We start from the raw sequence: 21,955 nt of genomic DNA on the forward strand, positions 1-21,955 counted from the left end.
TGGAATACTCTCCACTTGCCTGGATGAGTGCAGCTCCAACAACGCTCAAGAAGCTCGACACCATCCAGGACAAAGCAGCCCGCTTGATTTGCACCCCATCCACCACCTTAAACAGGGGGGCCGAATGGCCTACTCCTGCTCCAATCTTCTATGTTTCTATGTTACTACTTACATCATCCACCTACGCTCGTGCAGCCAGGGGTCCCCTTTAACCGTTATGACCCTGCCAATATTTTTTCTTTGAAGAAATTCCATTTCACCCACTCCTATGAAAAAGGGACATTTAAAAGAAAAAAAATGGCCTCAAATACATCCCGTCAGATTCTGATGTACCCGTTTCCCCCAATAGATAAACTCACTTCCACTTACCATAGGGAAGTGGCAAGGGCACAACTTCAGCAAAAACAGCCCAAAATAGTTCAATAGAGGGAAGAGAGGGAAGCAAAGGAGACAGATGGAAGAAGACATCATAAATTTATTAAAATTATCAACTGTGGAAGAATTTCACCTCCCATGTAACTCATGTCAAATCACTCTCACCCAGATAAAACAGAGATTAAACAGTCTTGCATCTAGCACTGGCCTATCACATTTTGTTACAGGTCCAAACGTCAAGCAAGGCAGTCATTTCCTGCTGGGTTTTCTCAGCTTGACAACCTCGCCTCTCTCAGAGTGTGACAGCCAGGATTTACAAGCAGCCGCCACTCTACCGAGACCACCCTCAGCAATTTTCCTCCAGGTAACCACAGGATGTGCCGAGATGGGAAATCCTGAATCAGCGTATGGCGTATTTTCTGTAGACCAATAGAATGTAAAGGGCCTTTCACATCCTCAGGCCGACCCAAAGCCAATAAAGTACTTTTGAAGCGTAGTCACTGTCGTAATGTAGAAAACGTGGAAGCCAATTTGCGCGCAGCAAGGTCCCACAAGCAGCAATGTGATAATGACCCGGATAATCTGTTTTTTAGTGATGTTGCTTGAGGGATAAATGTCAGCCAGGTCACCGGGGAGAACACCCCTGCTCTTAAGTTAATGTTTCAGGTGTAACCCTTCATGAGAACAGGAAAATGAACAGCATTTAAATCGAAGCATAACAGAGGGTAGGGTGGGAGAGAGAGAGACAACACCCACACACAAGTAATGGTCATTCTACCCATAATTGTGTGTGTGTTTTCCCCCCTCCCCCTTCCCTGTTCCTATTTAAATGCTGTTTATTTTTTTACCAGTTCTGATTAAGGGTTACAACCTGAAACATTAACTTGTCTGGTCTCTCCACAGAGAGGCTGCATCTGCTGTGTGATGCCAGCACATCCTGTTTTTGTTTCAGCTATCCATTTTTTAATTTTGCTTTTTACTTCAAGACCCACAATCATCGCACTGCTCAGTTTACAAACTTTACGATTTTTAAAGCTTTATACTTTTATTATTTCCGTGGGGCGTTTTTTTTTTTAAATGCCTTTTCGGGTGCATTTACACCATCGGTGTTTTCCCTCGCATCAATGCTTAGCGTTAAGTCAGGCAATAAGACTTGAATGCAGCTTGGAGCAAAGCAGAACGAGACTCCGTCCACCAACTTTATTTCTGGTATCAGGCCAGGCCCCGATTCTGGATTCAGACTGCATTTAAACTATGAATGTAGCGTCGGACCAAGTCTTGCTGTTGCACCCTTGATTAACTGAGGATGAGTGTTGCGAGGATGCAGTTTTTAAAGTAAAGTCAAACAGATCTCACAGCACACCGTTAAGACCAGGTCTTGTTGTCCGCCCAAAACCGTTAATAGAAGTAATGTGCAACGGGAATTTAACATGATTCTCCCGATGGCTCCTGCAGCAATTTACTGCACAACTTCCCGTCCCTTCCGGATGTCTTCCTCCATTCTCTGATACCACGGCGCTATCTTGGTGTTTGCCATCATGTCATTGAACGCCTCCAGACCTTCCATTACCCGGAGTACCCCATAGACTGCCTGTGAAGAGCAAAAGACAGAGGGGGAGTTACAAGAGACAGACTTACAGAACGGAGAGGTTATACCCACCAGGAAAGGCTGAACAGGCTGGGGCTCTTTTCTCCAGAGGGGTGACCTGATCGAGGTCTTTAAGATTATGAAAGGGTTCGATAGGGTAAACGTAGAGAAGATGTTTCCACTTGTGGGGGAGACCAGAACTAGGGGCCATAAATATAAGATAGTCACTAATAAATCCAATGGGGAATTCAGGAGAAACTTCTTTACCCAGAGAGTGGTGAGAATGTGGAACTCGCTACCACAGGTTGAGGCGAGTAGTGTAGATGCAATTAAGGGGAAGTCTCTTTATTGCAAGGGGGTTGGAGTACAAGACTAAGGAAGTCTTACTACATTTATACAGGGTTTGGTGAGACCACACCTGGAGTACTGGGCACAGTTTCGGTCTCCTTATCTGAGGAAGGACATACTTGCCTTAGAGGCGGTGCAACAAAGGTTCACTAGATTGATCCCTGGGATGGGAGGGTTGTCCTTTGAGGAGAGATTGAGCAGATTAGGCCGATACTCTCTGGAGTTTAGAGGAAAAGAGAGGTGATCTCATTGAAACATGTAAGATTCTGAGGGGGATTGACGGGGTAGATGCTGAGGTTCTTTGAATCTTTGGAATTCTCTACCTGAGGGCTGTGGATGCTGAATCATTGAATACATTCAAGGCCGAGATAGATAGATATTTGGACTCTAAGGGAATCAAGGGATATGGAGATCGGGCGGGAAAGTGGAGTTGAGGTCGATGATCAGCCATGATCTTACTGAATGGCGGAGCAGGCTCGAGAGGCCGTATGGCCGACTCCTGCTTCTAATTCTTACGTTCTTCTCTTTTCTAGAGAAAAGAGCCTCAGCTTGTTCAGCCTTTCCTGATAGTTATAACCTCCCAGTTCTGCTATCATGGTAGAGAACCCCAAGAGAACCCAAAATGACTGACATCTCTTACCAGGTCAGCGAGGTTGGGCATGTTCCCGCCCATGAACAGCCTGTGCTTGCCGATAGCAGCCATCCACTGATCGGCCGCTTTGTACAGGTCCTGCCGGACATCATTGTGAAGCTTATGTCTGAAACCGAGCAAGGCCAAAGATTCAGCAAGTTCTCGTAAGACGAGGTACAGGAGGTCCAAAAGGAAGAGGGCTTGGGGCTTCACTCTGGACAATCAGTGAATGTCTGACTGCTTCAAGCGGAGAGGGGAACAGTAGGAAAGACTGGTGTATGTAGCATTTCCCCGGTGCAAGCACCATTTAAAAACAAATTCATTCACGGGATGTGGGCGTCACTGGCAAGGCCAGCATTTATTGCCCATCCCTAATTGCCCTCGAGAAGGTGGTGTGAACCGCCTTCTTGAACCGCTGCAGTCCGTGTGGTGAAGGTGCTCCCACAGTGCTGTTTGGGAGGGAGTGCCAGGATTTTGACCCAGCGACGATGAAGGAACAGCGATATATTTCCAAGTCGGGATGGTGTGTGTGACTTGGAGGGGAACTTGGATGTGGTGGTGTTCCCATGCATCTGCTGCCCTTGTCCTTCTAGGCGGTAGAGGTTGTGGGTTTGGGAGATGCTGCCGAAGAAGCCTTGGCGAGTTGCTGCAGTGCATCTTGTAGATGGTACACGCTGCAGCCACGGTACGCCGGTGGTGGAGGGAGTGAATGTTTAAGGTGCTGGATGGGGTGCCAATCAAGTGGGCTGCTTTGCCCCAGTACGTGCACCATCTTTTTTTAAATATAAATTCAGGTGACCTGGGTTCCTGTAAGGTTTCTCTTTCCAATCCAAATCGGGCGCCTGAAGCCGCTGGCCGTGTCTATGGTAGGTGCAGGGTCGGGAGAAGGATGGGGGTTCTGGGCCGTCGGTGGTTTAGGGGGGACGGGGGTTGGAGGGAAGGGGTCGCGACGTCGGGGATAAGGGAGGCCGACACTTTACTTGTGGGGCCCGAAGGACCACACCCGCCAATGTTGAGTTAGCAGTCAGGTCCCGATTACATAATTGGGACTGGATCTGCATATTTAAAGAAGGGCCCTGCCGGCTTTGGGTGGGCATCCTTGGCCCCTCCATTTTAAAATTGCAATCGGCGGCATCGGAGCGAGGGATCAGCGGGCAAGTCGCCCACTCCACTTTAACTGCCACCCCCCTCCCGCCCGGTTCCGCTGGACGGGTGGAGTTAAAATTCCCTCCCTCCAAAGACTTTAGAACCACCAGGATGGCACACCCCATTTGTAAATTAATCTCGGTCCTTTTTTGATCATTTACGATCGACAGTTCACCAACTGAGAGAACGGACCCACTTAAAAAGTCTCAGTACTTCCCCCCCCCCCCCCCCCCCCCCCCCCATCCTCAAATCAACAGTTCAGAGGTGACAAAATGGGCTAGCAAGAGTCCTAGAATCTCACAGCACAGAAGGAGACCATTCGGCCTATCATGCCTGTGCCGGCTCTTTGGTCGAGCTATCGAATTAGTCCCACTCCCCCCTGCTCTTTCCCCATAGCCCAATAATTTTCTCCTTCAAGTATTTATCCAATTCCCTTGTGAAAGTTACTATTGAATCTGCTTCCACCACCCTGTCAGGCAGCGCATTCCAGGTCACAACAACTCGCTGCGTTAAAAAAAAATTCTCCCCATCTCCCCAATGACTTTAAATCTGCATCCTCTGGTTATCGACCCTTCCACCAATGGGAACAGTTTCTCCTTATTTACTCTACTAAAAACCTTCAAGATTTTGAACGCCTCTATTAAATCTCCCCTTAACCTTCTCTGTCCCAAGGAGAACAATCCCAGCTTCTCCAGTCTCTCCACGTAACTGAAGTCCCTCATCCCTGGTACCATTGTACCCTCTGCACCCTCTCCAAGGCCTTGACATCCTTCCGACTAATCTTGGTTCCATCTCTGGTGGGCAATCTCCCACCTCCCCTCCAGGAGCCTGGACTTACAAAAGAATTAGATGCACGCACCTCGACTTGAGTCTCTTGCTGATAAGGAACATGGCTGCTGCTCCAAAATACTTGGCGAGAAATCCTTCAAACGCGCCAAACTTCCCCTCCCGCACGATGTAGTCGAAAGACTCCAGGGCTTCTCCGGGAGTGCGGTAGACGTTGGGTGAAATGAGATGAACCAGCCAGTCGTCCACCCACTTGCGCCATTTCATTTCCTCCCTGGACATTAAAAAAAAAGCCCCAACACAAGTTATACGGCAAAGAACATCCAACACTTGCAGCCACAGTCAGCTGATTGGCCTCGCCATGGGCCACGGCCGAGGCAGCTAATGGGGCGTGTGCAGCAGCAGCTGAACGACGAACCGACAGTGCTGTCCATCCCTCCCTTGCTTGTATACCCTTGCGCATAGAAGATTGAGGGGTGATCTGATCGAGGTGTTTAAAATGTTGAAAGGATTTGATAGAGTAGATGCGGAGAAACTATTTCCTCAGGTGGGGGAAATCAAGAACAAGGGGATGTAATCTTAAAATTAGAGCGAGGCCATTCAGGAAGTGCTTTTTCCACACAGAGGGTAGTGGAAATCACTCCCAAAAGACTGTGGATGTTGGGTCAAATGGAGCTTTCAAGACAGATTGATTTTTGTTAGGCACAGGTATCAAGGGATATGGAGCAAAGGTGGGTAAATGGGGTTGAGGTGCAGATCAGCCATAGTCTAACTGATTGGCAGAGGAGGCTGAAGGGGCTGAATGGCCTACTCCTGTTCCTAATGTTTCCAACAGGCCAGGTTAGCAGCAGCACAACCAGACTACAACAACAGCAACAACTTGTATTTATAGCGCCTTTAACCAGAGTAAAAACATCCCGAGGCGCTTCGCAGTGGCGATATCAAACAAAATTTGACATTGAGCCACACCAGGAGATATTAGGATAGGTCAACGAGGTAGGTTTTAAGGAACTGCTTAAAAGGAAGAGAGAGCTAGAGAGGCGGAGAGGTTTAGGAGGGAATCCCAGAGCTCGGGGCCCAGGCAGCTGAAGGCACGGCCACCAATGGTGGAGCGATGGAAATCGGGGATGCGCAAGGGAGGGCGGAATTGGAGGAGCGCAGAGATCTCGGAGTGTTATAGGGCTGGAGGAGGTTACAGAGGTAGGGAGGGGGCGAGGGCCATGGAGGGATTTGAAAAGGATGAGAATTTTAAAATTGAGGCGGTGCCGCACCGGGAGCCAATGTAGGGTCAGCGAGCAGAGGGGGTGAGGGGTGAATGGGACTCGGTGCGAGTTAGGACACGGGGGGGGGGGGGGGGGGGGGGGTGGGGGGGGGGGGGGGGGGGGGCAGCAGAGTTTTGGATGAGCTCAAGTTTACGGAGGTTGGGAGGTCGGCCAGGAGTGCGTTGGAATAGTCGAGTCTGGAGGTAACAACGGCACACGGGCAAATCTGCTCCATCACCCCCAAATCCAGCATCGTGCCCTGGGGACTCAAATGGTGGACATCGCTGTACGTGCTCCAGTGTAAAAAAAAACCCCCAAATGGTGGTCAAACGGCTTGAGAACGAGTCACACTGACTTCCCTCCCTCACGAGCGATCCCCTCACTTCACCGACACTGAACTAAATTTGTATAGAATAGTGAACAGCTTCCAACATCCCAGGTAGGGGAAGCACCTGGGGGTAGATTTTACCATCGGCCGGCCGCCTGCCCGATAGCACAGATGGTAGGCCTGGTCCATTAGCGAGTGCCTTGCTTATATTAGCATAGAATCATAGAAATTTACGGCACGGAAGGAGGCCATTCGGTCCCATCGTGTCTGTGCCGGCCGACAAGTGCGATCCAGCCTAATCCCACTTTCCAGCTCTGTAGGTTACGGCACTTCAAGTGCATATCCAAGTACTTTTTAAATGCAATGAGGGTTTCTGCCTCTACCACCCTTTCAGGCAGTGAGTTCCAGACCCCCACCACACTTCTCTGGGTGAAGAAATTTCCCCTCAAATCTCCTCTAAACTCCTACCAATTACTTTAAATCTCTGCCCCCTGGTTATTGACCTCACTAAGGGAAATAGGTCCTTCCATGTCCACTTCTATCTGGGCCCCTCATAGTTTTATACACCTCAATAAGGTCTCCCCTCAGCTCCAAAGAAAACAACCCCAGCCTATCCAATCTTTCCTCGTAGCTAAAATTCTCCAGTCCAAGCAACATCCTGGTAAATCTCCTCTGTACCCTCTTGATGTAAGAAAACTACTGGGCACTTGGTCTAAGCGTTAAACAAAGCTTTAAATCAACTGTTTTTACAACATGGAGGTCTAGTTGTGTCCTTCACTAGTTCCTGTTAAGAATGTCCTGCGCAAGCTGGGCCCGTGCCCGAGTATTTATACTCTCCCTGGACAGCGCCACCCCGCAGGCCGCTCAGTATTATTTCATAAGTCTTTCTTTCATGAATGACTGATTCATGTCACCTCTCCAGTGCAATCACATCTTTCCTGTAATGTGGTGACCAGAAACTGCACACAATACTTTAGCTGTGGCTTAACTGGTGGCCGGCGGGCTACGGGTGGAGATTGAGCACCCCCAACATGGGGGCGTCCTTGCCCGGCCAGCCTCCGGGCTGAAAGGCGGGCGGCAGGGGAGGGGTGTTTGGGGTGGGGGGCAGGGGAAAGAGAACCTGGAGTGGCAGCGCGCCCCCCCCCCCCCCCCCCCCCCGCCCCAGGTTTCTCACCCCTGCCTTGCAATAGCACCGCAGAACTTGTGCGGCAGCTTTTCAGGTTTCATAATCACAGATGGAAGAGGGTTAAAAAAAATTTTTTTTTAATTGGTACGTCGTAGCCGCCGGACACATCGAGACCTTTTAGAAACCTTCCGGCTTTTTGGACGGTAACTTTAGTTGTACAGGAGTTTTTGGGGGAGGGGAAAGAGCAAAGACCGCCTGCACAGCAAAATCCCACATGCAACAGTTACACCGACGACCAGCGTTTGCAGATGTTGGCTGGAGGAGGAATATTGGCCAGGGCGCTGGGCAGGACTCCCCGCACCTCTTCAAATAGTGCGATGGGATCTTTATAGCATCCACCAGAACAGGGAGACAGGGAAACTCGGGTTTAACGACACATCTAAAGGACAGCAGTCCGATTAGGGAAAGGGATTGCAAAAACACCGGCAGGACTGGACAGGACAGGAGGGAACACACTGAACATTACAGATGTCTGGCCGAGTTAGAACAGGCTGTTTTCCTGATGATATTTGTAAATAATGATTGATTTTAAGTGTGCTCCGGGTATACATACTTCCTGACCTCCTTGTTGGGGTAGTATTGCTTTTCATCCTGTTCCCCCAGCATCACCCAGTACTTGTTGTTGTATTCAACCACCTCCTTCCCCTTCTCGTCTTTCGATTTCATCTCTGGGTAGTACGATAGCACCTCAGTTAGTTTTTTGTGCCTGAAATGTTTGAGAAACAGCGAGTAAACAGTACGGAGAGACAAACCAGCGTGTTGGAAGTTGCATCCCACATACAGGCCAACAGTTCTCGTATTTACAACCAGCAGATAAGAAATGTAAAAGGCAGAAAGCAAAAGGAGAAAGCACTTGCATTTCTATAGCGCCTTTCACAGCCTCAGGACGTCCCAAAGCGCTTTACAGTCAATGAAGTACTTTTTGAAGTGTGGTCACTGTTGTAATGTAGGAAACGCGGCAGCCAATTTGCGCACAGCAAGCTCCCACAAACAGCAATGTGTAAGAAATAGCTGTTAGATTCAAAGATGGGTTTTAATTCTTAGAACAGAAACTGACAACATGCAGCCGGGAACAGATAGCACCACACAAGTGCCAGCGAGGTCGAATATCAAGAAACATAACAAAACATTCCTCAGAAAGATGAGAGGGAGGCCTGGTCAGCCATGCAGAAAGGGACGGCGAGGGATGCCTTCCCGCTTCACAATTGGACAATAGGATGGGGATCAAACGATTGACACCGGGTGATTACCAGCCCACCAAAATAACTATAAATATAGACGACCGAGAGAGGAAATCAGGCAGTCAGGGGCAAAGGCTTCTCCGAGGTGGCTACGGCCTAACACCTTGGTCAAGTTTAGCCTCTGAGGTGCCTGACGGCCTAAAGCCTCCAACAGCTTGAGAGATGACCCAACGGAAGTGACCGCTGCAGCAGACTGCATGAATCCACCCAATCCAAGACCACCGTACTGCCTCCCCGTCCGTCCGGTCGTGTCATTCTGATTCGGGAGTCGTAGATCACTTTCTACTGTCACGGGTTGTATGTCTATTATACTCGGCTTAAACCATATGTAATACCTGATTATGCTTTAAAACTGTAGCTCTTTAATAAAAGCCTTACAACTTCTAAAACCCTGTTGGGTAATCTGTGTGTGAGCCTGTGATCCTGATCTCACAAATGTGATAATGACCAGATCATCTGTTTTTTAGTGAGGTTGGTTGAGGGACAAATATTGACCAGGACACCGGGGAGAACTCCCCCAAGAGGACGGCCAAAAATCAACGGCAGAGCTTTCACAGTGGCCGTACACCCAGTTCATGATCGGAGTTGCACTACGGGGGGAGGGGTGAGGAGAAGAGATCAATCGGAGGAGGCCAGCCTCTCCCAGAGAGGTGGGGAAGACAACTCAAAAGGGAAAGTCACCCCAGGTCACTCTCGCCCGTCTCCTAGGCGCAGCCTCACGCACCGACAGTGCCAGAGGCAGAACTTGGATTACAACACGGCGCGTGGTGCGGACACCAGGCCCTGGAGTTTCTGTTCGGTTGCGCTGGTTTTTTTTTCCCCAAGCGCGGTTCGTCTGAAAATCGGCCAAACCAGCGCAAAAGACCGCGGAATTTTAAGTGCAAATTACGTCCAGCGCAGCTCAAGTTTCCGCGATCTATATTCAAAAGCTTTTAAAAGGTGCCTATTAATGTCCTTGCGCCCAAAAGAACCAGCTTAATTTTTAGAGCCTCCTCGAAGGACTGTGGACGAGCGCAATTAGCGGAAACTCGCCGTGGCGATTAATCCGATCTGCAGGCGCGGTCAGTTTTCTGGGCGGGGATGGCTTCTGGCGTGATTTTTTTTTTAAACTAGCGCAGAAGATCGCGGGAACTCGAGTTGCGCTGGACGTAATTTGCGCTTAAAATTCCGCGACCAGTGAAAAGCTTTTTGAATATATATATTTTTTAATTTACTAAGAAACTGACTACTGTACCCCAATATAACTAGCAAATGGTTCTGTGTAGTTTTTTTTTAAAGGGGTCATTTTCACTTACTTTAAAATAGGTGGGGGACTAAACACTCTGATTAAAAGGCTTTATTTTTTGTGATAAACCCATTTTCAGCTGTATTATTCAAACTGCACCAAGCTGCCGATCTAATTTTAAAGCAAATTTATTTTCTCTCCAAATATTATGTTCTAAAACGCTGTCCGATTGCGCTGATTCATGGCAGTTTTTTTTTGGCGTTCCACGATATGCTAATGAGTTTGAGCAGAAACTTGGGGGGGGGGGGGGCGGAAAAAAAACACTTCTCGAAACCAACGCAGTTTTAGACGCAATTTGCGGCCGGATCGCCGACTGTTGTTAAAGTGGAAACTCCAGGACAAAGTGCTGGGAGGTTGGGTTTGTGCCCACGATTGGCCGCATACCTGAGAAACGCTAATCTCAACCGTGCCGCCGGGAGGAGCCGGGCAATCAGCCACTTCCCCGACGATGAGAATTTTAATTTTTTTTTAATTGAGGCGTTGTTTAAATGGGAGCCAAGGCAGGTCAACAAGCACAGGGGGGTGATGGGCGAACAGGACCTGGTGCGAGTTAGGACACGGGGGAGGGAGAAAAACCAGGCTGCGCTCATGCAATTCCCAAGGGGCGTTACGCGGTGGTTCTAGCCGTGGTCAGGACGAGCAGCTGCCCGCCTTCCAAATCGCTGGATCCTGCACGGTTCACAGAGCAATATACCTTTTTTCCTTTTTATTCTCGACAAGAAAATTAAAAATCCTGGGAATCTTTTGGGCCTTTCAGAAGCAGGTAAAAATTGAGGGGAAAAAAAATTCCTCTGGTGGAAATCAACAACAGCGTGTATTTATATAGCGCCTTTAACGTAGTAAAACGTCCCAAGGCGCTTCACAGGAGCGATTATCAGAACAAAATCTGACACCGAGCCACATAAGGAGATATTAGGGCAAGCTTGGTCAAAGAGGGAGGTTTTAAGGAGCATCTTAAAGGCGGAGAGAGAGGTAGCGAGGCGGAGAGGTTTAGGGAGGGAATTCCAGAGCTTAGGACCCAGGCAGCTGAAGGCACGGCCGCCAATGGTGGAGCGATTAAAATCGGAGATGTTTAAGAGGCCAGAATTGGAGGAGCGCAAACATCTCGGGGAGTTGTAGGTAGGGCTGGAACAGATTAGAGATAGGGAGGGGCTAGGCCATGGAGGGATTTGAAAACGACGATGGGAATTTAAAAAAAATCGAGACATTGTTTAAATGGGAGCCAATGCAGGTCAGCAAGCACAGGGGTGATGATGGGTGAACAGAACATGGTGCGAGTTAGGACATGGGCAGCAGAGTTTTGGATGACCTCAAGTTTACCGAAGGTAGAACGTGGGAGGCCGGCCTGGGGTGCGTTGGAATAGTCGAGTCTAGCGGTAAATTGAAGAAAAATCTTACGAAATGGACTAAAAACTGTGTTTGTGTCACTGAGATTGTGGGTGTGTGAGAGGGAATGAATGTGTTTAAGTGTGCGAGGGGCATGGGATTGTGTGCAAGTGTACGATAATGGAAGGGTCTGTGTGTGAGAGCAAACGAGAGTGTACGTGTGTCTCTAAGTTAGTGAAGGAGTGTGCGTGTGTGTGTATGTGTGTGCGTGTGTGTGTACAAGTGTGTAAGCAGGTACGTTTGTGTAAAAAGGTGCAAGTGTTCCTCGAGCACTCTTAACAACCAGAACACAGGGGAGGAAGAGAAAGTTCAGGTTTCTGGGAAATTAACAGCGATTTTTGGAGTTAAAATTCGGTGTGGAGGGGAAATAAATGACAAACAAAAATCAGGTTATTAATTAGAGGATAAGGAGATCTTAAACAAAAGGGTGAAAAATCAGAAAATAAAATTAATAGCCAGGAAGGGGGGGGGGGGGGGAATGGAAATTCTTTTGGGTAAATAAAAAGGTGAAACTGAAAGCTCGAAGCTCGATTTAAAAGGGAGTCTAAACTTCACAAAGCAAAGAAGTTTGGAAATAAAATATTGAAGTGATTGTCAGTCGCCACTTCAGGTTTACCTGGACAGTAAATATGTCTTCACAGCACTGATGATAACTGAGGAATCGTTGATTTGCTGAAAGAAACAATGGAGATGAGAATCGGTTTAAAAGCTGCTTATCCCTCATGCAACTTACACCCACCCAACTCTGCACCCTTCCTCCAACACACTCGTTAGAGTCACTCGTCAGATTTCAGCTTAAAAAACAAAAATCTGAAATTCAGACGAAAATCGCCGCAGATTCGGAGGCGAGAGAGGGGGGAAAGGTGGAGTGAAGGGAAAGAGGGAATGGGGGAAAAGAGAGACAGATATGGGAAGAATAGGGATAAAAAAGGGAGACAGAAGGAGAGGTGGGAGGGGGATAGAGAGAAAATGGAGACACACACACTTGGGTCACACTTCACACCTCTCCATAATTGCTTTGTATGCAATTAATTACTTCGACACGCAAGTGACTGTTATGTAGGCAAATCTGGCAGCCTTTTGGTGCGCAGCAAGATCCCACAATGAGTTGAACGACCGGCGAGGTTATTTTGGGGGGGGGGGGGGGGGGCTGCTGTTGATTGAAGGGGGAATGTTGGGAAGGACTTGGGGAGAACGCCCTGTTCTGCTATGAAGAGTGTGGTGCGGCCTTAAACGTCCACTTGAACCGGAGGAGCAGCAGATGGTTTGTCGTCTCGTCGTCACCTCGTGCAATGCAGCACTCCCTCGCTACTGCACTTGAGCGTCAGCCTAAACCATACGCTCAGGTCACTGCCCTGAAAGAGATCAACAGATCTCCACCTTCCGAAGCCACTGTCTAAATGTTGCAAAGACTTTACTTCCTAGTTTATGTCACTTGTGTGGAAACACAAAACATAAATTCTACATTTACTCTATTAATTGGCAAAAGATCCCGGGGGAGGGGGAGATGCGGAGAATGTTTTTTCACGCAGTGAGTCGTTGTGATCTGGAATGCGCTGCCTGAAAGGGCGGTGGAAGCAGATTCAATAGTAACTTTCAAAAGGGAATTGGAGAAATAGTTGAAAGTGAAAAATATGCAGGGCAGTGGGGGGAAGGGGCAAAGGGAGTGGGACTAACTGGAGAGCTCTACCACAAGCACGATGAGCCGGCACAGGCACGATGGGCCGAATGGCCTCCTTCTGCGCTGTGTGATTCTCTGATTTGAAGCTCAGTTGAACAGTTGTCCACACATCCTGTTAACACCTCACTGTTACGAGGTACGGTGGTGTAGCAAAAACAACAACTTGTATTTATATAGCACCTTTAACGTAGTAAAACGTCCCAAGGTGCTTCACAGGAGCGATTATCAAACAAAATTTGACACCGAGTCACATAAGGAGGTATTAGGGCAGATGGCCAAAAGCTTGGTCAAAGAGGGAGGTTTTAAGGAGCGTCTTAAAAAGGAGAGAGAGGCGGGGAGGTTTAGGGAGGGAATTCCAGAGCTCAGGGCCCAGGCGGCTGAAGGCACGGCCGCCAATGGTGGAGCGATTAAAATCGGGGATCCTCAAGAGGCCGGAATCGGAGGAGCGCAGTGATCTCGGGGGGTTGCGGGGCTGGAGGAGGTGTGGTTGTGGTAACGGCGATAGGATTAGACGAGTAACCCGGAAGTTGTGAATTCAAACACCACTGCGGCAAGTTTGGAAAATGGATTCAATCCGTCAGCAAGGAGAATGACCATGAAAGCTGCCAGCCTGTTGTAAAAACATACCTGTTTACCTGCCATCCAGACCCAGTTCTGGACTACATGTGACTCCAGTCCCACCCTATGACGTTGACTATTAAATGCTCTCTGGAAGAGGCCCCTCCCCCACCCCCTAACGGCTCCGTCACTCGCACCCAGGAGAATATTTTTAAAAATTCTTGTCGAATAATATTTCCCGCTCAATAGTTAGAATTTGTGGCCATCTTGATGCGGATTTTTTGTGGGAACTCACCACTTTCCCGCCATCCTCCCCAATCAGAATCGGAACCTTGCGGTAGTCGGAAAAACTGATCTCCTTCCGCAGGACCGGGTTGACCTCCACGATCTCGTAGGGCAGCGAGTGGAAATCGAGGAACGCGCGGACCTTGCTGCAGAACGGGCAGGTCTTGTACTGGTACAGAGTGAGCGACAGGCCGGCGCAGGAACCCTGCAGGCACACAGAAGGAGGTTTAAACCACAGCTGGAAAGCCAAACCACCTCTTCCCGCCCCGCCCCCTCAACCAAAATCACTAAAAACAGATTATCTGGTCATTATCCCATTGCTGTTGGTGGGAGCTTGCTGTGCGCAAATCAGCTGCCGCGTTTCCTACATTACAACAGTGACTACACTACCAAAAAAGTACTTCATTGGCTGAAAAGTGCTTTGGGACTTCCTGAGGTGGTGAAAGGCGCTGGAGAAATAAGAGTCTTTTTTTTCTTTATCAATTTACTTCTTTTTCTCTTCAAAAACACGCCTAATTTCACCTCCAGTGACTGGCAGCTGGCCGCAATGAATCGCCCACATGGCCTTCTCGGGTCAGGGGGTCTGATGGGTCGCGGGGTTCCCCCGAGATTGCCTTGGGACTTGAACCAGGCATAAATGCAAGTGCTTCCTTGCTCTCGTACTTCCAGTTCAGTGGACCCTCCCGCTCACGCTTTCTTGTGTTTCAGGACTGGCCCAAGCAGAGGAGGGTATTTGTTCAGGCGCGTGTGTGCATGTGTCTGACCAGGATTGACTGAATGGGAATGGAGGGGAGAGAGGGAAGGGAAGGTTTGTATTTCTATAGCGCCTTTCACAGCCTCAGGATGTCCCAAAGCCCTTTTCAACCAATTAAAGTACTTTTTTGAAGTACTACATTGGAAACGTGGCAGCCAATTTGCGCACAGGAAGCTCCCACAAACAGCAAGGTGATAATGACCGGATAATCTGTTTTAGTGATGTTGGTTGAGGGATAATTATTGACCAGGACACCAGGGAGAACTCACCTGTTCTTCTTGGAAATAGTGGCCACGGGATCTTTTACGCCCCAAAATGCATCACCTCACACTTTTCAGGGTTAAATTCCATTTGCCACTGTTTTTAGAAACATAGAAGATAGGAGCAGGAGTAGGCCATTCGGCCCCTTGAGCCTGCTCCACCATTCAATGCGATCATGGCTGATCATCCAAATTCAGTACCCGGTCCCTGCTTTCTCCCCATACCCCTTGATCCCTTTAGCCTTAAGAAATATATCCAACTCCTTCTTGAATATATTTAATGAATTGGCCTCAACTGCCTTCTGTGGTAGAGAATTCCACAGGTTCACCACTCTCTGGGTGAAGAAATTCCTCATCTCAGTCCTAAATGGCTTATCCCTTATCCTTAGACTGTGACCCCTGGTTCTGGACTCCCCCGCCAACGGGAACATCCTTCCTGCATCTAGTCTGTCTAGTCCTGTTAGAATTTTATAAGTTTCAATGAGATCCCCTCTCATTCTTCTAAACTCCAGCGAGTATAAGCCCAATCGACCCAATCTCTCCTCATACGTCATTCCTGCCATCCCAGGTATCAGTCTGGTGAACCTTCGCTGAACTCCCTCCATGGCAAGAACATCCTTCCTCAGATAAGGCGACCAAAACTGCAGACAATACTCAAGATGTGGTCTCACCAAGGCCTTGTACAACTGCAGCAAGACATCCTTGTTCCTGTACTCAAACCCTCTGCCCATCTGACCAACCCGTCTATATCGTCCTGTAGCCTGAGACTTCCCTCCTCGCTATTTACCACTCCACCAATTTTCGTGTCATCTGCGGACTTACTGATCATGCTAATTTCCAACAGCCTTTTTACATTCCTCTTTTTACAAGCAACCATCCAATTTCCTTTTAGTTTGAAGGCTGAGAGAGCAGACGGGGCCTCAGTTTAACGTCTCATCCGAAAGACGGCCCCTCCGACGGTGCAGCACCTCCCTCAGCACTGCGCTGGGAAATTGAACCCATGACCTTCTGACTCAGAGGCGAGAGTGCTACCCACCGAGCCACGGTTAACACCAATGTTCCCGTTAAGCTGCGCCGCCGCTCGACGGTCTGGAGCTCCCGCGCAGGCCGCTCGCCGGCTCTTCAATTCGAATAACCGCGCACGCGCGAACATTTGAATGGGCCGGCGGCGCATGTCACTTGAAGGGGCCGCGCACCCAAAAAAAAGCGATACACCTATCGATAGTTACACGTCAACTGCCTCCTGCATAGAAACATAGAAGATAGGAGCAGGAGTAGGCCATTTGGCCCCTCGAGCCTGCTCCGCCATTCAATGAGATCATGGCTGATCATCCAAATTCAGTACCCTGTTCCTGCCTTCTCCCCATATCCCTTGATCCCTTTAGCCTTAAGAAATATATCTAACTCCTTCTTGAATATATTTAATGAATTGGCCTCAACTGCCTTCTGTGGTAGAGAATTCCACAGGCTCACCACTCTCTGGGTGAAGAAATTCCTCCTCATCTCAGTCCTAAATGGCTTATCCCTTATCTTTAGACTGTGACCCCTGGTTCTGGACTCCCCCGCCAACGGGAACATCCTTCCTGCATCTAGTCTGTCTAGTCCTGTTAGAATTTTATGAGTTTCAATGAGATCCCCTCTCATTCTTCTAAACTCCAGCGAGTATAAGCCCAATCGACCCAATCTCTCCTCATACGTCATTCCTGCCATCCCAGGTATCAGTCTGCAAGGGAGTTTCACACCACTTGGCTTCAGTGAGCTCGAGGATCACATTAGGCCCGTCTCCCAAATTACGCTGTCACTTTTGGGTGTTGGTGCGCTTTACACTGAAACAGCAGTACAAGTGCATCATTAAGGCAATCATCGCACGTTACAGTGCAGAAACAGGCTATTCAGCCCATTACGTCTGCGCTGGTGTCGTTTTCCCACAGCCCACCTGGTTTCTGATCCCACTCTCCTGCTAGAGTTATACAGCACAGAAAGAGGCCCTTCAGCCCATCGTGTCTGCGCCGGCCATCAAGCCCTGTCTATTCTAATTCCATTTTCCAGCACTTGGTCCGTAGCCTTGTATGCTATGGTGTTTCAAGTGCTCATCTAAATGCTTCTTGAATGTTGTGAGGGTTCCTGCCTCTACCACCCTTTCAGGCAGTGAGTTCCAGATTCCAACCACCCTCTGGGTGAAAAAGTTTTTCCTCAATTCCCCTCTAAACCTCCTGCCCCTTATCTTGAAACTATGCCTCCTGGTTATTGACCCCTCTACTAAGGGGAAAAGTTCCTTTCTATCGATCCTATCTATGCCCCTCATAATTTTGTACACCTCAATCAGGTCCCCCCTCAGCCTTCTCTGCTCTAAGGAAAACAACCCCAGCCTCTCCAGTCTCTCCTCATAGCTGAAGCGCTCCAGCCCAGGTAACATCCTGGTGAATCTCTGCACCTTCTCCAATGCAATCACATCCTTCCTATAAGTGTGGCGACCAGAACTGCACACAGTATTCCAGCTGTGGCCTAACTAGCAGTTTGTACAGCTCCATCATAACCTCCCTGCTCTTATATTCTATGCCTCGGCTAATGAAGGCAAGTATCCCATATGCCTTTTTAACCACCTTATCTACCTGTCCTGCTGCCTTCAGGGATCTATGTACATGCACACCAAGGTCCCTCTGATCCTCTGTCCTTCCTAGGGTCCTACCATTCATTGTATATTCCCTTGCCTTGTTAGTCCTCCCAAAATGCATCACTTCACACTTTTCAGGGTTAAATTCCATTTGCCACTGTTCTGCCCATCTGACCAACCCGTCTATATCATCCTGTAGCCTGAGACTTCCCTCCTCGCTATTTACCACTCCACCAATTTTCGTGTCATCTGCGAACTTACTGACCATGCTCATTTCCAACAGCCTTTTTACATTCCTCTTTTTACAAGCAACCATCCAATTTCCTTTTAGTTTGAAGACTGAGAAGATCACCTCTCCTACCGACACCACCAAATTTCCTTGGGGAACAAAAGGTAGGCTGGGAAGATTGAAGAGGCATAGATCTGCAGGATGATACCGGGGGCTAAAAGGGATAAATTACGAAGACAGGTGGCACAGACCTGGCTTATATTCCCTCAAGTATAAAAGATTAAGGAGTGATCTAAATATGGTGATTAAGATGATTAATGAAAGATAAACCGTTTCCTCTGGTGGGGGATGTCAGGAAGAAACATAGAAGATAGGAGCAGGAGTCGGCCATTCGGCCCCTCGAGCCTGCTCTGCCATTCAATGAGATCATGGCTGATCATCCAAATTCAGTACCCGGTCCCTGCCTTCTCCCCATATCCCTTGATCCCTTTAGCCTTAAGAAATATATCTAACTCCTTCTTGAATATATTTAATAAGTTGGCCTCAACTGCCTTCTGTGGTGGAGAATTCCACAGGTTCACCACGCTCTGGGTGAAGAAATTCCTCCTCATCACTGTCCTAAATGGCTTACCCCTTATCCTTAGACTGTGACCCCTGGTTCTGGACTCCCCGATCATCGGGAACATCCTTCCTGCATCTAGTCTGTCTAGTCCTGTTAGAATTTTGTAAGTTTCAATGAGATCCCCTCTCATTCTTCTAAACTCTAGCGAATACAAGCCCAATCGACCCAATCCCTCCTCATACGTCATTCCTGCCATCCCAGGTATCAGTTTGTGAAGCATTTCTTCACACAAAGGGTGGTGGAAATCTGGAACTCTCTCCCCCAAAAAAGCTGTTGAGGCTGGGGGTCAACTGAAAATTTCAAACTAGTTACTTGTTGGGTAAGGGTATTAAGGGTTATGTAACCAAGGTGGGTAGATGGGGTTAAGATACAGATCAGCCATGATCTAACTGAATGGCAGAACAGGCTCGAGGGGCTGAATGGCCTCCTCCTGATCCTACATTCCCCTGGGACTATGCTACACAACTTGGCGATGGTGACATTCACATCACAATACAAGTGCATTTATAAAGCACTTCATCACATCTCAGTAACCTCGCAAGTCACTACACATGCAATGAATGACCTTGAAATCCAAGGACTATTAGGTCAGGCAAACATACAAAGATAGTGTCTTATTATACAGCAACAGAAGTAATGTGTTAACAAGAAAAGAAAGACTTGCATTTCTCCAGCGCCTTTCATGACCACCGGATGTCCCAAAGCGCTTTACAGCCAATTAAGTACTTTTTGAAGCACCAACAATTGTACAGTATTCTTAAACTAAAAAGTTTGAATTTTCTTTCAGCTGCACTGTCGGAGGGGCAGTACTGGGGGGAGCGCCGCACTGTCGGAGGGGCAGTACTGAGGCAGCGCCGCACTGTCGGAGGTGCCGTCTTTTGGACGAGACGTTAAACCGAGGAACCATGATCCCGTGGCACTATTTCGAAGTAGAGCAGAGGGAGTTCTCCCCGGTGTCCTGGGGCCAATATTTATCCCTCAATCAACATCACTAAAAACAGATTATCTGGTCATTATCACATTGCTGTTTGCGGGGGGGGGGGGGGGGCTTGCTGTGCGCAAATTGGCTGCAGCGTTTCCTACATTACAACAGTGACTACACTTCATAAAAGTACTCCATTGGCTGTAATGCACTTTGGGACATCCTGAGTTTGTGAAAGGCGCTGTAGAAATGCAAGTCTTTTCTTCTTAAAATACATCATATTGCAGCCAGATAGCATTCAAGACTTCTGATGCAAAACGGATTTAGGCTGCGAATTCGAACGCAAAACATGTTGCATGAGTACATTGCATTGCACAACAAATTCAGTGCTGATCCTGATTGTACTAATAATCCCTTTGCAAAGCAGTAAGACATGGGCAAGCAATGCAAACCTTACTGTCAAACTGCAAAAATAATCCTTTTGCAAAGCAGAAAGACACGGGCAAGCAATGCAAACCTTACTGTCAAACTGCAAAAATAATCATTTTGCAAAGCAGAAAGACACGGTCATGCAATGCAAACCTTACTGTCAAACTGCAAAAATAACCCTTTTGCAAAGCAGCAAGACGCATTGCAAACCTTACTGTCGAACTGCAAAAATAAATGACTGCCACCGCACTTGGCCCTGAAACCTCTCTTTTGTTGTTGTTGTTTTGGTCCCGGTTTACCTCGCTGCATTGTTGCTCGGCGTGCTGCTGTTGCTGCTGCTGCTGCAGGCGGTGCCTGAGAGTGTGGTACAGTCCCAGGGACCCACCCAGCACAAAGGCAAAGCCCAGGGCAGTGCCGCCGGCTTTAGACCCTCCTGCCAGCTTCTGCAAAGCTCTGCCCTGACCATAGAACCGGCTGCCGGGCTGCAAGGCCAGGGCTTGCCATTTGCAAACCATACTGCAAGCCAAGAAACGGGCACAGTGCCTCCTTGCTCTGACACAGGAAGCTGCCATCTTTACCTAACAGGAGAAGGTGCACCCTGGACTTCTTAAAGGCGCCCTACTGCGGATTATTCCCCCCACCCCTTCCAAATACAATCTTGTTGTTTCAAACTAAAAAGGTAGTTTCTGCTCAGTCGCATTCCTATCCAAGAAAACCAACAAAAAAATGATTTAGCAATAAAGTTGATGGTGAATTTAATTTTGGTTGTGCAACATGAATTATTGGCTCACTCACAATCACAACAAAAAAATCAAGACCTTCATTTGCCTCTTTGAATCTACCTGTAGGGATGGCCCCAGTGTTAGAAACCCCCAAAAAATCTGTCAAAAGTGCCCCATTTGTTGGAGGGGCACAATGAATAAAACCCAAATCATACAAAAGATAGGAAACTTAATAAATTAAATCGGAATATTAACATGAGCTATCTCACAAAAAAGGATGCACTTGACTGGCACCCCATCCACCACCTTAAACATTCACTCCCTCCACCACCAGCGCACCGTGGCTGCAGTGTGTACCATCTACAAGATGCACTGCAGCAACTCGCCAAGGCTTCTTCGACAGCACCTCCCAAACCCGCCACCTCTACCACCTAGAAGGACAAGGGCAGCAGGCGCATGGGAGCACCACCACCTCCAAGTCACACACCCCATCCTGACTTGGAAATTTATCGCCGTTCTTTCATCGTCGCTGGGTCAAAATCCTGGAACTCCCTCCCCAACAGCACTGTGGGAGTCCCATCACCACACGGACTGCAGCGATTCAAGAAGGAGGCACACCACCACCTTCTCGAGGGCAACTAGGGATGGGCAATAAATGCTGGCCTTGCCAGCGACGCCCCCATCCCGTGAATAAATGCACCAACTGGCCAAATACTGCGCCACACAGACCAACCAGGAAGGCTCCAGAGCCAAGGAGGGATGGCTGACTTCAGCCAGGATGGCACTGGCCTGTTAGAATTGGCCTCCGTGCGTCCCTCGGCTCCAGAGGGATAAGGCAGACACAGGGTTTCAGCTCCCAACCATGACTTAAGAACTTAAGAAACAGGACAGCAGCAGGCCATTCAGCCCCTTGAGCCTGCTCCGCCATTTAAGGAGATCATGGCTGATCCGATTTTGGCCTCAACTCCACTTTCCTGCTGGTCCCCCATAACCCTCGACTCCCCTGTTGCTCAAAAATGACCCAGTGATTCCTGCTGGAAAGTGAGTGCATATGGGAGATAACGTGAATCCCGTATTTCTTGTAACTTTTAAAGGGGCCCAATAGAAGGTAAAGGGAAGAGAAAGGCGGAACTGGCATTTATGGGGTCTCGCAAGAAAGAAAGACTTGCATTTCTGTAGCGCCTTTCACGACCTCAGGAGGTCCCGAAGTGTTTTACAGTCAATGAAGTACATTTTGAAGTGTAGTCACTGTTGAAATGTAGGAAATACAGCAGCCAATTTGTGCACAGCAAGCTCCCACAAACAGCAAGGTGATAA

At 48.5% G+C, this 21,955-nt stretch overlaps 1 protein-coding gene across 2 annotated transcripts; it reads right to left on the bottom strand.

Annotated features, from left to right (window-relative positions):
- Positions 1 to 457: 457 nt before the first annotated feature.
- ptges2 (prostaglandin E synthase 2) lies at positions 458 to 20,508 on the bottom strand. Of its 2 annotated transcripts, XM_085965308.1 has the most exons (7): positions 20,216 to 20,508; positions 14,097 to 14,291; positions 12,179 to 12,234; positions 8,204 to 8,356; positions 4,948 to 5,148; positions 2,952 to 3,069; positions 458 to 1,966 (listed from the first exon to the last, which is right to left on the bottom strand). In XM_085965308.1, the coding sequence occupies exons 1-7, from the start codon at positions 20,486 to 20,488 to the stop codon at positions 1,835 to 1,837; spliced, it is 1,128 nt and encodes a 375-aa protein (XP_085821434.1). In that variant the 5' UTR covers positions 20,489 to 20,508; the 3' UTR covers positions 458 to 1,834. The 2 variants fall into 2 exon arrangements, with proteins under 2 accessions (XP_085821434.1, XP_085821435.1); XM_085965309.1 differs by lacking the exon at positions 14,097 to 14,291.
- Between the last annotated feature and the right edge of the window lie 1,447 nt (positions 20,509 to 21,955).

The sequence above is a fragment of the Somniosus microcephalus genome, chromosome 23, assembly GCF_052327205.1.
Source record: "Somniosus microcephalus isolate GS21.2 chromosome 23, FLI_Smic_1.0, whole genome shotgun sequence".
Classification (NCBI taxonomy): domain Eukaryota; kingdom Metazoa; phylum Chordata; class Chondrichthyes; order Squaliformes; family Somniosidae; genus Somniosus; species Somniosus microcephalus.

Bases quoted from the DNA above. Each gene is read 5' to 3' on its own strand.
- ptges2 (XM_085965308.1), bottom strand. From the start codon at position 20,488: ATGGCAGCTTCCTGTGTCAGAGCAAGGAGGCACTGTGCCCGTTTCTTG. The intron at 8,357-12,178 runs GTAAACCTGAAG...CAAACATTTCAG, and splicing joins AAGACATATTTACTGTCCAG to GCACAAAAAACTAACTGAGG. The intron at 1,967-2,951 runs GTAAGAGATGTC...TGCTCTTCACAG, and splicing joins TGCCCAACCTCGCTGACCTG to GCAGTCTATGGGGTACTCCG.